General features: G+C 27.3%; 1 protein-coding gene across 1 annotated transcript in view; it reads right to left on the bottom strand.

Annotated features, from left to right (window-relative positions):
* Nucleotides 1-17,021: 17,021 nt before the first annotated feature.
* LOC113378898 overlaps nt 17,022-17,598 on the bottom strand; it is a 4,901-nt gene continuing 4,324 nt past the window's right edge. The window contains exon 5 of the mRNA XM_026619506.1: nt 17,022-17,084. Coding sequence (XP_026475291.1) covers nt 17,022-17,084 — 63 coding nt within the window. The remainder of the gene's footprint in view (nt 17,085-17,598) is intronic.

The following is a 17,598-nucleotide window of genomic DNA, read 5'->3' as shown; positions in this document are numbered from 1 at the left end:
TTGTACTCGGTCATCCACAGTATTGATTAATTTGGAGGAATCGTCAATTGTATCTTGAAGTACATCAAGTTTAGCTATGCCACTTATTTCTTGAGGCAATTCATGGTGGTCAATAGATTCTGGAAGGTTTATTAATTATTTTGAATAGTAGAAAAAAAATTGCATTGTACGACCGCGTGATAACTATATACTTATTCCCAACAACTATTTTTCCTAAAAATGTCTTTTCACAAATCTTACCATTGTTCTTTTTAATCGGACTAGAGCTCGGGCATTCATAAAGGTTGGATTCGTCATCAGGAAAAACCGATTGTCTCACTGGTGTAGGTTTGATAGGGCTTATAAATTTCATAGAAAAATTAGAAAAGTCGAGGCCAGGATCAAACACTCTTTCGGAACAAGTTACATCGACATCGTGCTTCAATTCATATTCAGAATCCAATGAGTCCTAAAGAGGGAATGATTTTTATGATCAACATAATTAAAAATTAATAGCAAATAAAGCATCCATGATGATGTCAGGAATTAAAAGATATATCCGAATGACAAAAATTGCATAAAATTTTCTTTTGGATTCAGTTAAATGTTTTATACAAAATCATGTAAACAATGAATTCATAATTCTAATTAGGGAATGCAATACCGATGGAAAATTTCAATACCGGTATTTCGGTAATTTTTCATTTTAAAACCGGAATACCGGTAAATTACCGGTATTTTTATTATCTTAAACAAACGTAAACAAAATTGAAAGTTAGTAGTGCAAATATAAAAAAATGTATATACAACTACAACTATATTCAACTAAACAATAAAAATAATAAAATAAAACAATAAGTTTATTTTTTTAAATAATAATTTAACAAAATTATATCCAATTTAATTAATTCATTATCACTATCGAGTATATTGAGTACTTTTCACCAAAAACAAACCAAAAACTCATAAAATATCATATTACATTATTATAATAAACTGTATTGTCTGTATCCGATGTGTTAAATTAGCATAATCTCCAATATTTAAAAAAAATATTTTTTCCACACTAATTTAAGATCGGATACTTTGTCGAGATAAATAATAAGTTACTATAATTGTTGAGTACTGTTATTTAAAACAATGTGATGCTTCTATAGTATTTTCAAACTTCGAAACGTTTTCGAAAAATAATATTTTATAATTGTAATAAGAAGCAAAAATATTTAGTAATTATCATAATAATTATGTATAAAGTTAGAAAAAAAATAAAGATTACGCAGGGGTAATCTGTATGATATAAAATATTTTGGCGCAAATGCCACTTAAAAGACTGTTACATTTTTACATCAGATGAAACAAACATCATTATCTATCAGTCCAATTCTATTTATTGTTAAACGATATGTAGCCCTTAGTTAGTAAAGCAATAAATATTCAGTTTAATGACGAGTTGAAATAATATTTGACATTTGTTTATCCTATAAAATCACTTGAAGATATAGCTGTTTATGCGATTAAGGAATTTAAAGATAAATTTGTTCCGAGAAATTTAAACTTTAATGTAGTATGTATCAAATAGCGCTTATGTAAAAATACCGAAAATACCGAAAATACCGGTATTTTTGGGGTAAATACCGGTAAAAATACCGCCGAAAAATTGGGCGGTTTACCGGTAATTCGGTATACCGGTATGCATTCCCTAATTCTAATCATAATATTCTAGAACAATATTTAAAGAAGTTGTTATATTGAAGCTTTACCTCGTTGGGGTTAACTGTGAGGATCTCCACAGAAGGTGTTATAGTTCTTATATCCACTTCCAAGATATCCCTTGAAGCCCAAATATTGAACGGCTCGTTTGAATGCTGAAATTCAGATATGACTGATGTACTTGAAGTTCTCCTTCGCCGTCTCTTATATTCACCAAATATTTGATCGTCTTTAACTGTAGTCCTAAATTTGTCACAAAAACTTACACTCCTAAATCGATTTTTTTGAAACATACAATGTTCAAATATAGAGATTTGTTTATTATCCAATTTTGTAATATCAGAAAGACTTCTACTTTTGTTATATATTAAATTTGTTTTGTACAAAATTTCAGGTTTGGCACTTGTTAACGTCATATCATATGATTTTGTTTCTAGGATAATTTCTTTGCATCTATTTATATCATTATCATCGACCTCTGGATTATTTACATTATTTACACTAGAATTAACAGTTTGGTTTTCTGTCCTAATTTCACTCTCATTTACTAAAGGATTTTGAGAAACATCTGCACCGGTTGAGCAAACTTCACTGCCACTTATTACAACTTCTGCATCATTACTTGAAGTATCAATTTCTATCACAGCTTCACTAACACTAAAGCTTTCATCACTATGTGATGATGGATCAGCACTTACATTATTTCCATCTTCATTACCAACAATATTGTGATCACTGCCGAAGTCAGTTTCAACATTGCCCATATTATTTGATACAATTTCAGCATTTGTTTTATTTATACTTGCATCAACTACAGATATCTCAGTAGCATCACTCGAGTCATCAGTGATTTTGTCACCAATTTTTTGGTCTGTATCACGATCTGGAGAAGCAGCTTGCGCAATGTTATCACCTTCTTCAACTGTAATTGGAACAAGATTTGAAGTATCAACTTCATTTTCTTCATTTATTTGGCAATTTGCAGTTCTTGATTCCGTGTCACACTCTACAGTAGTAATTTCAATAATAGCTTCGGTATTGTGCATATATTCATCTTCTTCATTTGCAACAAATACGTTATCACTACTACTTTCTTCATCAATACCATTATTTTTTGATGAACAATATGTATTCGTATCATTACAATCATTGTTTTTAATAGATTCTTCATCTTTCACAAATGGTTCATTACTATCATCAGTGATTCCATTTACTAATGGGTTTTCATCATTGTCTTCAATAATTTCAACACATTCAAAGTCACTTGCTTCTGATCGCCTATCGTCATTAACTTCACTATCAGAATCACTTGAATCGTTAACCATGACTGATTCTTCAGCAGCGCCGTCATTATCAATTTTTATATTTGTTGATACATCATTATTTGCATCAAGGCATTCAACACTTTGAACACTATTACTATTACTAGAAACAATTAATTCTTTGTCACTACAGTTATCATTAATAAGTTCAAGCGATGAAGAATCATCAACATTTGTTTGAATGTTTTCAACCATTTGAATGTTGGAATCATTTGAATCAGTAAACCTACTATCATCACTAATTACATGAATTAAGTTATCATTTTTTAATTCACTAACCTTGTCACCAAAAATATTTTGATTTGCATTAGCAATTTTATCACCATGTTGGTAATGACTAGCATCGTTGTTTTCTGCATCACTTTCACCATTTTCACTATCATCACTACTGCTGCTGCTATTACTGCTGCTACTGCTACTCTTGGAGTCATCACTGCTCAAATCTTCACCATCACTATTTTCATCACTGGAACTATCACTACTGTATTTTGAAACGTTAGTTCCAATACCCTCAGTGGATATTCTGGTTGGAAAAAACTTTTCATCCAAGTTTCTCAAATGCGTAAAATCTGCTTTTTCAGCAACTGAAATAAAATAATAGAAACTTAAAACTTAGAAAATTAGCCATCGAAATCTTTGCATTTTGAATTGCCATATAAAGTATTTTAGAGTCCCTCAAGTTGTAAAGGATTATCAATTACCATAAGTAGTAGAAGCAGGACTAGTGCTACATCCAGTAGCATAATCTTCAGTTTTGTAGCCCATAGAGCCTGGAGACGATTTTTCTAAAGAAAAACTTGTGTTTTCTGATGAAGAAGTCGTGCTGTGCCTGGAAGAAATTCCTGATGTTTCTGTGTCACTTGGGGACCTGTTTGCAAAACTAAAAGAATAAAAATAACAGATTTGTAGATTTAAACAGGTTTAGCTCCAAAAATGATTTCCTAACACCTACGAATAATCATGGTAGTAGAAAGAATCTTGGGATGGTCAATATATCAGCAATTCCAAAATTCTGAGAAGTTTGTTTTCGCCAAAAAATCCGATTAGCTAATTTTATGTTTTCTCAACGTTTCAAGCCATTCTGAATCGAATGAGACAAAATTTCAAAAAAGTATGTGTGTGTCTGTGAACAGATTTTTTGCCGTAAATTGGCGTTTTCTCAAAAACGGCTGAACAGATTTCAAAAATTTAAAATCCATTCGAAGTATCTCGATGAGAACTATTGTATGTCAGTTTTGTGCGACGATCGGCCAAGCCGTTTCTTTATAAATAGCATAACAGTGAAACATTTTTCGTCCACGTTTCAGACTGGAATTCTGAATCGATTTTGAAAATTCAAAAACCGTTCGAAAGCAATAGTTTGGGAACCGTGCTGATTAGTTTTTTGTAGAGATCGGACGGGCCGTTTTCTTGTAATAAAGTTTTAAAAGATTTTTTTTCAACGATTTTATTTTTTTTTTTGTCGGTAGATACCATAATCTTATAAATCATACTAAAACATTATGACCCTACGACAACTCGTTTAGCTTTAAAAATTCGTCAAAGTTTGCAAAAATTAGTATCGTTTTTTGGCATTTGTTAAAATTAGACCTTTCATGGACGTTTGCTCAAAAACGCCTGAACGGATTTCAGAAATTTAAAAGCCAATCAATGTATTTCGATGAGGATTATCGTTTCTCAGTTTTGTGCAATGATCGGCCGAGCCGTTTCTTTGTAATTTCGAAATTTACACATATCGGAAAGTTTATGTAAATTGCCTCAAGGTAAAATACCAATACTAACTATGTAGTTTAATATATTTTACCGATTAATAAAAACGGTAACTTAGAGAGATTATATAATGGTACACATGATTTTATGGACTTCCAGTATAGTAAAAATAATTGTGTTAGTATCGTAATAGCAGTAATTCTATTATTGTATTACTATTTCCAGTAATGTGTTTCTAGTATTATTGTAGTATTTTTAATAGTAGTACATCTGTAGCTATGCAGTAGTATTCCTGGTTTTATTTGTATAGTAGTATGTTTAGTATTGCAGCAATGCCACTTATTATTAGTATTATGGTAGTTCCACTAGTATTATAGTAACTATATTATTGCTGTAGTATTTCTAATAGAGTAGCATTTCAAGCATTGTAGGAGTATTTGTAGTCTTAATTAAATAATTAGTAGCAGTAAATTTCTAAATAGAAAGTTTTGAGCAGTTGTTTAAATATTGCAGACTAACAATATAACCAGATATCGGTATAGCAATCAAGTAGTGATGTTACTTTTGGATACTTTATCGGATCCTGAAAAACATGTGTTCAATTATAGTATCATATTTGACACTACAAATAATTTTTAAAAATTACTACATTTTGAAAATTTAAACTGCTATCTAAATAAGTAAATAAATAAAATTTACTCTGTATTTGCAGTATCATGGTTGAAGCTCCAGGGATGTCGCACATTGTATGCTCGCAAATAACCAGTCTGCGACTCCATTTCGTCTTATGGTAAATCTGAAAAAGTTACAACTAAATTGAATCAAAATTTTCTAGTAAATATATCAAACAAAAGTTTATAAAAACTGCATAATAATTTTTTCTACAAAGTGGTTACATAGAATAATATATTAAAAAAAATTGAACTTTTAGGCGTGGGTACAGGACAACGTCTGTCGGGTCATCTAGTATATATATATATATATATATATATATATATATATTAGCAAACAAAACTAGCATTGCATGCAACGCTTGATCACGAGACAAATTATGCAAACAAATTATCTGTCTAATGTTTAAAATACACCACAGGTGTGGGAAAGTTGCCAAAAAATCGTTCAACTAATAATTTTTGTATTATCCTCAATATAAATATATAAATAGATTGTTTTATTCGCTTGTAGAATCTGAATGAAAAATTTACTCCTATTCACGTTTCAAGAAACTCCTTACTTTGTGGATTTAGAACTTACAGTAACTAAAAATAGGTTTTTACATAACTAACAAAAAAATGTATATCATTTTTTAGGAATAAACTTGATCGATTCTTTTTTGAAAGAAACATTTGAAATTTAAGATAAATCTTAAAAAGCTATTTGAATTATTATGGTATGATAAATTTTAAAGTTTCTATCACTTATATTGAAATTGAAAATTACATCGCTTTTGTAAATGATTTTTAGAAGTGATTATTAAAATAATAGTACGATTTAGAAGTTTTATAAAAATAATTTGATTAGAAAATACAGTATTATTGCACAGAAATCAACAAATTTAAAGTTGAGATGAGAAATTGAATAAAAAGATGAGTTGAAGTTGAAAACTCAAAAAGTTAGCAAACACCAACGAGATACTTTTACATCCTATAAATGAAAATGTAATTCTGGAATTAATAATAATAAATTAAATCTTATTTTTAATTTAGTAAAACAAATCTCACAATACTCCTTCTATAAACAATTCGATATTGATTTAAATAAATAATGAAATTAATGAACTTGAGATATAATTACTGGTAAACAAAAAGCAATCATATCCAATTTTAGATCAAAATATGTTTCTAAGTAAAAATGGCCTGTAGTATATATATGTACACAAAATTTTAATATTTTCATTTTTTTTTTTTTAAGAAATTTTTGATTAATAGTATAAAACTGTTGATCGTCAGATCAGATTTGATCAGATATAAATTTCAGTCCAGTGGATTTTAATAAAAGCCACAGCAAAGCGTGGCCGGGTATACTAGTATATATTATTTTATTGAGAACTGTTGATATCTTAATAAAAGAACACGATTGTCAACGGTTATATTCTTATCAAAAAAAGATAATCCTAACATTGAGATTTCCCATAATCTTGTCTAGGTACATATTTCATATTTACTATGCATTTGTTACATAAATATATTTATCATATGCAATAATAAAACTAGCGGTGTACGAGGTCTGTTCAAAAAGTACCCGGAATTTTCGTTTTTTCAAAAAAATATTTATTTATTCGTCTACATTAATGTGGTCCCCTTCAAAGTAGTCCCCCCCAGATATAATACACTTATGCCAGCCTTTTTTCCAATTTTCGAAGCATCCTTGATATTCACTTTTTGATATGTCCTTGAGCACTCTCAGCGATTCGGCCTTTATTTCTTAAATCGAGGAAAACCGCCGTCCTTTCATGGGTCTCTTCAACTTTGGGAATAGGAAAAAGTCACACGGAGCCATATCTGGTGAATTTTTGCACTTTGCAACACTTTATTTCATTTTTTACGCAAAATTTAATACAAATTCTTTGACTTTTCAATTCTTCCATTGTAAAAATCGCCGAGCTCAGAAAAACACGTCGAACCTTAGCGACTACCACAGACAAAGTAAACAGTGAATATAGCTGAAACTTTCATCATACTTTAGGGGCATGTATACCAACACAATAAAAAAAAATTTTGACAATCAGACACTCCAGACCCGCGAAATTTAAAAATTCCGGGTACTTTTTGAACACACCTCGTATGACATCGTATCTTAAAGCAAATTGCTGGAACTTCAAGGACCAAAAAAAATTTTTTTTTTAAATTAAAAGTTTTTCAAACTGCCTTGCCTTGTCCAAAAACTAAGCAGCTTGTCTCCTTATCAATAAGAATCGAATGTTTTTTGAATCATTCAAATCAGTTGAACCGTGTTTCCAAAATCGTCGACCATCCATTTTTTCTAAGGTAGGTATAATTTTATTTAAACAAAAATAGTGAAACAAATTAAAGCTATGATCAAATCGGGACATTTTTCTTTTAAAGTACACTTCATACATATTTTTAACACGTGAATCGCCACGATAATATCAGAAAAAAATCACTTGGGTCATGGTAACTTTATTAGATAATTTAGTTAAAAAAGATTTAATGTATCAAAGAAATTTTTTTTGTCAAAATTCCTGGAAAAACACTAGTTTTTATGTCACATATATATGACTAATATAACCTAATGTTAAAAGTTTTTTCTTATTCTACCAAATTGCGTATGTCAGACATATGTGTCTGACATGACTCTCAGTGTCAGGTATAGAAAACTGGCATGGCGATCCACGTATTATATCGAGAAATATTTTAATAACTTGCATTTTCTCGTCGTTAATTATATAATTCTTGTTTTACTGAGTCAGCTAAATGTAAAAAGCATTTTTTAAACATTCAACGATAAAAGAGTAATCCTGACGATAACTCGTATCAAACGATACCTAAATGAACTTTGATTTGCACTTTGCTAATAAATAAAATATATGAAATTATCGTAATGAAATGATACAAATGTCATCGCATTGAATTTTCAATTTATCATAATTAATCCGACGTTTCGAAATTATTCAAATAATAATAAAAATTATTCTTTTTGATGACCATGGCTAGAAATTCAATATATGTTCATGTATTCATATCTTGAAGATAGTTGCACATGTTAATTAAATTAAAACACATTGTATAAAAATTATAAATGAAATAATCATATTTTAAGAAATTAGAGACGACAAACCAAACCTTTGGTTTACCTTCTAAGAACCAGGTATATTAAAAGTATCATGACAATGACATACAAAATTACTTAATTCTTATTATTGCTATTCAATAAAATAAAAATCAGTATTATATTAATTTCAAATGAAATCTTTCTATATTTTCGCAAAAATAGCGAATATCACGTTGTTTACAAGATGACGTTGATTCTAGAGTTCTAGACGTAAACAATGCAAAAATATGACTTTTGTAAACAGATGCCAAATATTATTTTTGCGATAGCTAAACGCGTTGGAAACGAGTTCAACAACCAAAGTCACGTCGATAATAAATTATTGTTAAAAAGAATAACTTTATTTATTAGTTTTAGATAAGATTTAGCACGTTTCATATATTTCATGTTAATAATTAATTTTCCGTAGGGTAAGTTATAGAAATCGCAAAAAAATCGAAAATGAAAATACACCCTACGGGAAGTTAAAAAAAACTGTTGAAAATTTTTTTATGACAATTTTCATGATTTTTTTCACAATTTTCATGAATTTTTTTTATGGTAGATACCATAGTCCTATAGATCGTACTAAAATATTACGGCCCTTTTTTGACAATTTTCATGATTTTTTTTTTGATGGTATTTACCATAGTTCTATCGATCATACTAAATTATTACGGTCCTACGACAAGTCGTTTAATTTTAAAATTCGTCAAAGTTTGCAATAAATAGTATCTTTTTTCGCGTTTTTCAAAATTAGAACTTTCATCGATGTTTACTCAAAAACGGCTGAACCGATTTGAAAAATTTAAAAGCCAATCGATATATTTCGATGTGGATTATCTTTTCACAGTTTTGTGCAACGATCGGCTAAGCCGTTTCTTTATAGCAGAAAAGTGAAAAAGATTTCGCCCACATTTTAGCACTCAATTCTAAATCGATTTAGAAAAATCAAAAACTGTTCGAAAGATATTGGTTGGGAATGATACTGATTAGTTTTAGGTAAAAATCTACCGAGCCGTTTTCTTGTAATTAACTGTTGCAGAAAAAAAATTGCCGATTTTGATGATATATATCATGGTCCTAGAAAACATACTAAAATGTTTACGACAAATTTAGTTTATTGTTAAAAATTCATCAAAGTTTGAGAAAATATTATAGTCCAAAGTGTCAAATTCTCTTTTGTGATGTGATGAGTCAAACATTATTAATTTATTAAAATTTTTAATAATGATATCAAATTTAGGGCTTACAAGCACGTATCTGTACAATATAAAATTTAACTAGTGGGGTGTATGGCATCGTGCCTTAAGGCAAATTGCTGGAACTTCCCGTACCGTAACGAAATGTTCGAGGAATACTGAATGTTATTATTAATATTGTAACATTGTCTAATATTTATAAGAATTATATAAACTGAATTGCAAAGTTGAAATTATTTGTTTAAAGTATATTAGAACTGTAGCCAGAATTAAAAATAAAATCTGAAAGAAAAAAATTGAAACAAAAATTTTTTTTCCAATATCAATTATTCTGTTAAGACAAGCAGAAAGTTCTTTAAATCATTTAAATCGGACGCTTAGTTCTCTCAAAAACTGCCATGTTTTACATATTTAGCTCCGTATCTTTGAAATGGCTAGTCCTGCCTTTGCCAAAAACTAATAAACACTTCTCCCGATCATTATTAATTGAATGTTTTTTAGACCATTCAAATCGGATACTCCGTTCTCTCAAAAACTCAATTTCAATTTTCTGTACTCTTTGTTCCGTATCTCCAAAACGGCTGGACCTGCCTTTGCCAAAAACTAATCAGCTCTTCTCCCTATCAATAGGAATCCAATGTTTTTTGAACCATTCAAATCGTTTGATCCGTGCGCCCGAAAACGTGACTGGAAATTTGTATCCATACATACATACACACACACATCAATTTTTTCTGAGGTATGCCAAAATGTTCAGAAACCTTCAAAACATCGAGAAATGAAAAAATTTTCAATTTCGATTTTCAACCCTACGGGAAGTTAATTACAGATAATTTAAATGTGCTTGAGAACATTCCATTGACAATCGCAATGTATAGATTTATTTGATAGCGATAACTTTATTTTCGAAATAAATAGTTGAAAATTTTATCTAAATATTTTAATCTGAATTTCGGTTGATTGAGTCAATTCTTACACATTCCGGGAAATTCATGCAACTTGCCTCAAGGATAAATGCTACTTTCAACTAGTTTGTTGTGTAGTAGATAGTATGTCATACACCACTAGTTTCTATCAATCAATTACATAATCAACAAAAAATCGTGAGCAACTAAAAATTTCCTCAAGAAATCGTCGTCATGTGTAAATATCCTAAGGATCTATTTTTGCCATTGCCTTTATGTACTATTAATAGTGTTCGGTGTCGAACGAAGGGTTTTTTTCTTATGCAAAACGTAGGTCTATTTTCAGGTTTATTGCGTTCGAAGGAGGATTAATGACATAACGGTATCTCTTCTCTGACGACTCAGTTTAGGGTCTTTATACCTAGAAACACGGATTAAATAGGGTACTGGTTGTTAAATATTTTGGAAATTTGAAAAAAATATCAGGTAATTAAAAATAATAACTTCGACGTGATATTGAGACATAATTCAGCAGATTTACAATAATTGTAATGATAATAAATTCATCTCATAGGAAAAGTCAGCACAACAAATGAACATTGTAATATGGTTTTTGTGATTGTTTTTCCATAGTTTATTTAATTTGTATTATCAATAATGTTTCAAATAACTATTAACTTCCCGAAGGGCAAGTTATAGTAATCGCAAGAAAATCGAAAATGAAATTTTTTATATATTTTTACGTTTCAGAGGTTTTTGAACATTTTGGCATACCTCAGAAAAAAAAGATGTATGTGTGTGTGTGCGTGTATGTGAGTGTGTTCGGATACAAATTTTCGTCGACGATTTCGGGAACACGAATCAACCGATTTGAATAATTCAAAAAACATTCGATTCGTATTGATAAGGAGACGTGCTGATTAGTTTTTGGCAAAGGCAGGTCTAGCCATTCCGAAGATATGAGGTAAAAAGTGCCAAAAACGATAACTCAGTTTTTAAGAGAACGGAGCGTCCGCTATATATTTACTTGTAATAACAAGATGAAGAACTGATCAAATTTTTATGAAGGTAGGTCTAGCGGTTTCGAAGATCTAGTAAAAAAAAGTAGAAAAAAATGCCATTTGGCGGTCAAAAATGATCATTAGACATATGCACATCAAATTATCACATATTTTATAGACATTTTAACAATAAGTATAAATTTTGTTTACATTCCTATGGGTTCCGTACCAGTGTTTATCTGTTAGACGGCGACGCAGCGCTTACGAGCTTCGATATTTCATCTCTGCAGTTAAAGCAGTACGATTGCTTTGAAAAAAAGTTCAAAATTTCCAGAATATTTCAAAATATTTTTTTTCAGTCTTTTTTTTTTCAAAAAAAAAGTAAGTTTTTGTCAAAAATTTATAGTTTTTCAAAAATCTAATTTTTTCAGAGTAAAATTTGTTCAAAAATGTTAATCTTTTAAAAAAAAATAATTTTTGGTACGAGAAGTTCCAGCAATTTGCCTTAAGGCACGAATTTGAATTGTATTATTATCATAAGATACATGTACAAAATCCTAATTACTCACATTTCCTCTATGTAATAAATTATTGAATAAATAAGTCTTCTCAAACAAACAAACAAATAAAAAACAGCACATTTTGTAAAATCCATATTTTTACAAAATTTCTAATAAAGACATTTTAAATAAAAAAATGTGTACGAATTATACTAAATGTAATATACATAGCACTAAATATACATAAATTCCTAAATTGATTTCTTTTTATTAATTAAGTTAGTAGTACGTATTTTATCATATTTTTACTAAATCAATTTTAATTTTATAATTTTAATTTTCACATATATTTATTAAAATTGTATGAACTCAAGTACATTTATATTTTTTTCTGAAGTATTATTTTAAAATCACTTAGGACCTTCTAAATTTAGACCTCCATAATTAAAATAATGAAGACCACAAGAGCATCAGAGTTTTGTTTGAAAATATAATAAAACAGAAATTATTTCGGTGCCAAGTACAATTATAATTATAACAACTTAAATTGAAAAGCACTATGCAAAATACAGATATTAAAATTTGTATTAAAGAAACAGGTATTAGAAAATATTTATTAAATATTTAAAGTTTTTGAGCAAAATTTTCAAATAATTTGTTATCTAATTGAAAAAGGTAAAAAAAAAGTTGAAAGATGAAATAAAAAACCAAATTTTAAAAATGTGCTTTTATAATTTTTAGTTCATGTCAGAGTGATTTTTACTTATTCACTTATTAAGAAGAATGCTTTTCTAGTATAATTTCTAAAAGATCATTATTTCAAAAGAAGATCATGATTATAATGAATTATTTAAGAGACATTTAAATTCATTTATTAAAACTATGAGTTCTAGTATAATTTCAAGAAGAACATTATTTTTATTTCAAGAAGATCATTATTATAGTACATTCTGCAGCGAATATTTAATTTCAATAATTAAAAAGTATGAGTTCTAGTATAATTTCAAGAAATAAATCATTATTTCCTTCAGAATTATCATTATTATGTCTTTCCTTCAGTAAACAATGAGTTAGACACATATATTCGTTAATTAAAAAGTATAATCTCTAGTATAATTTCAAGAAGATCATTATTTTTATTTCAAAAGATCAATATTGCAGAAAACTTTTTAGTAGATATTAAAATTTAAATTAAAAAAATTAAAAGTATGAGTTCTAGTATAATATCAAGAAGAGCATTTTTACAGAAAATTCTTCGGTAGATATTTAAATTCAAAAATCAAGAACTATGAGTTCTAGTATAATATCAAAATCTTTTTTTTTTTCAAGAAGATCATTATTATAGTAAATTTTAGAGGCTATTATTCTTTTCAAGAAGGTAATTATTAAAGAAAATTCTGCAATATATATAGTATTTAAATTCATCAATTAAAAAGTGTGTTCTATTATAATTTTAAAAAGATATTGTTTCTTTCAAGAAGATCATTATTAAAGAGTACATCTCTACAATAGACATTTAAATTCTTTAATTAAAAGTTGTGAGATTTAGTATATTATCAAGAACATGATCTTTTTCAAAATAATCATTATTTATCATTATGATCATTATCAAGAAAATCATTATGTCTTTCAAGAAAATCAATATAATAGTAAATTCTACAAAAGATTGTTAAATTCTTTAATTATTTTTTCAAGAAGCTCATTGTTATAGTTCTACGCAAAATATTTAAATTCACAAATTAAAAAGTATGACTTTAAGTAAAATTTCAAGATCATTTTTTCTTTCAAAAAGATATTATTATTGTAAATTCTACAGTAGATAAATTAATTTATTAAAAAGTATGATTTTAAAAAGATCTTAAATGTAATAAATTCTACAGTCAATTAAATTATTTAATTGAAAATTATGAGATTTAGTACATTATCTTATTACACATTTATCACATATTAATTATTCAGAAAGTCTGAGTAGATCAAGAAAATCATTATTTTTTCAAGATAATTATCATAGCGAAATTCCACAGTAAATCTTTAAATTCATTAAATACAAAATATGAGTTTAACAAAATTTCAAGATCTTCTTTGTTTCAAGAAGAAAATTATTATTGTAAATTTTACAAAAGTTAGTTGAATCACTTAATAAAAAATCATTAATTAAAAATTATGAGATCTAGCATATTTTCAAAGTGATCATTACTTTTTTCAAAATGATCAATATTATAAAAAATTCTACGGTGTTGAAAAAGACCCTTAGGTCTTTCGAGAAGATCATTATTATAGTAAATCTGGTATATTTTCAAGGAGATCATTACTTTTTTCAAAATGATCTATATTATAAAAAATTCTGTATTGTTGAAGAAGATCCTTAGGTATTTCAAGAAGATCATTATTATAGCAAATTTTGAAGTAGATATTTAATTTAAATTCATTAAATGAAAAGTATGCGAAATATAAATTATATATTGGTAATCCAAAGACTCCTTTAAAAAAATACTTTAAGACTCCAGCTACTGCAGCCTCCTTACATTTTAGTTAAATGAATTTCTATAATATATTTCTATTATACTTATGTGAAATATTTCACCGATATAATTTAGTTATTGAATAACCATCTCTTTTAGTCATGGGATTCTTTATGACCTAGTTTTAATAATTGGAAAATTTTCAAGCGTTTTATATAATGCAAAGTTTAAACATTTCTGCATTTTGAACCAAGTCCAGGAAGACTTAATAATAATGAAGCAAGAATCATTATTATAATAATAATCATTACTATAGTAAATTAAGAAAAATTAAATGATTCAAAACAAAATTATAACATCTGGTATATTCTACATATTATTTTTTCAAGAAGATCATTATTTTTCAAAGAAGCTCATTATTATAGTAAATTTAAAAAAATTAATTTAAATTAAATAAAAATTATAAAATCTGGTATATTATTAGGATTTTTTCTTTAAGAAGATAATTATTATAGTAAATACTACAGATTATTGTTTTTTCAAGATCATTATTTTTTCAAGAAGCTCATTATTATAGTAAATTTTACAAAATCAATTAAATAAAAATTATAAAATCTGGTACATTATTAGAATTTTTTTCTTCAAGAAGATAATTATTATAGTATATTCTACAGATTATTTTTTCAAGAAGATCGTTATTTTTTAAAAAAGCTCATTATTATAGTAAATTTTTTTTAAAAAAAATATTTAAGCTAAATTTAAAATTTAAAATCTGGTGTATTATAAAGATTTTTTTTTCTCAAGAAGATATTCTACAGATTATTTTTTCAAGAAGATAATTTTTAAAAAAGCTCATTATTATAGTGAATTTTAAAAAAAGATATTAAAATTATTCAAATGAAAATTATAAAATCTGGTATATTATTAGGATTATTTTCTTCAAGAAGATAATTATTATAGTATATTCTATAAACTATTTTTTCAAGAAGATCAAAATTTTTTAAAGCTCATTAATGATTTTCTCAAACAAAACATAAGGATCTTTTTCAACACTATAGAATTTTTTATATTATAGATCATTTTGAAAAAATAATGATCTCCTTGAAAATATACCAGATTTGCTATAATAATGATCTTCTTGAAAGACCTAAGGATCTTCTTCAAAACACTATAGAATTTTTTATAATATGGATCATTTTGAAAAAAATTGATGATCAATTTGAAAATATACTAGATCTCACAATTTTTAATTAATGAACTGAAATATCTATGTAGAATTTACTATAAAAATGATCTTGAAACAATATAACAACTTATACCTTCAATTATTGACTACTATAGAATTTTTTATAATAATTGCCATTTTGAAAGAAATAATCTTCTTAATTGTATACTAGATCTCATATTTTTTAATTAAATTATTTAAATAACTTTTGTAACATTTACAATTTTCTTCTTGGACCAAAAAAGATCTTGAAATTGTGCTAAATTCAAAATTTTTATTTAACGGTGATGTATTAGATAATTTTAACTAAATATATGGTTTTGTTAAAATAAATCCAAGACATGGTCATGAATAAGTTTTGATCTAATTTTGGTTAAGAAAAAAACAGAATACATGGCATGCACATGATATCTTTAAATAGTTTTAGAAATAGTTTTCTTACATTTAGCATTGTCATTGTTATTTTAGTACTCTGAAATCAAAACTATATATAAACACATATACAAAATTCACAATAAACCATTTTTGGACTAACATAAAATTCTATTGCCTTCGAATTTATTAAAACCTAACCTAACTTACATCGTGCCGACATATTAAGTAACAAAACTTGTTTTCCATGAATAAAAATTATATATTCCGACAAAAATTTATTATTTATTCATCTCGTATGCGTTAAATACATTAACAGCAAATTCAATGCCAAAAAAATAACCGAAGGTTATGTGTTATTTTAGGTTATGTGCAAAAAAAAGGGGCACTGAACTTAATTCAAAGGATCACCCCAAAAATTTTGACAGATGGTGGAATATACATTTTAGGTATTTATTAACATAAATATTATGTCTGTAGTGATTGTAAATAATAAGTTTGCAAGTAAAATATGGATCGGTGTGGTCATAACCAAAAAAAAATGTGTTCTAAAAATATATTTACAAACTTCTTAAATCAAGTACTGTAATTCAATACTTACTCATGGAAACCTACAGTACACCATAAAATCCTTTATTATTCACTACACAAATTTTCCTCTTTCTTCCTTCCACAATTTTCACAAGTATCATTCATCACTTTGCACTTTGTAGATACTTTTATTCACAATTATATTTTATTTGATCGATATTCACACAATGTACAAGTTTTATTAATATATATTAAACCAGATGCAAAATGTATTATCTAAGATTTGTTACAAAATTCACATGCACTACATAAAGTAACCTACCTTCTCACATTACAACTTCTGGCATTCACGTGCAACAGTAATTCTGTTCGCAGAGCCATCTCGAGGGTGTAACTGGAAATGACAATTGAATTTAAAATTTTGACAGATATCTGTCATAATTTTAACTGTCATGGATTTAATAACAAATATGGATTTTTGATAATAAAATATATTTTATATATTATTATTCTTTATTAAAGTGTTATTAACTATATTTCTTGTTATATAAGATTTTTTATAAAAGCACAAGCATTAAATGCACGTGCCATCTATACACGTTTTTTGACACAATGGTTAAAGCTAATTTAGAACCAAAGTAAAATATTTTTGTTAACTTCCCGTAGGATGGTATAGTAATCGCAAAAAATCGAATATGAAAATTTTTGCATATCTTTACGTTTTAAAAGGTTTTCTAAACGTTTTGGCATACCTTAGAAAAAATGTATGTATGCGAGTGTGTGAGTATGCATGTGTGTATGTATTTAGGTGCGGATACAATTTTTCGTCGATGATTTCGAGAACACGGCTCAACCGATTTCAATTATTCAAAAAAATTTGATTCCTACCGATAACCTGACGTGCTGTT

The sequence above is a fragment of the Ctenocephalides felis genome, unplaced genomic scaffold (assembly GCF_003426905.1).
Source record: "Ctenocephalides felis isolate EL2017-DRISC unplaced genomic scaffold, ASM342690v1 CF-g0.4_SCAFFOLD_00845, whole genome shotgun sequence".
In the NCBI taxonomy this organism is placed as follows: Eukaryota; Metazoa; Arthropoda; class Insecta; order Siphonaptera; family Pulicidae; genus Ctenocephalides; species Ctenocephalides felis.
Note: the sequence above shows the minus strand (reverse complement) of the source record. Positions and strands in the feature narration are given on the sequence as shown.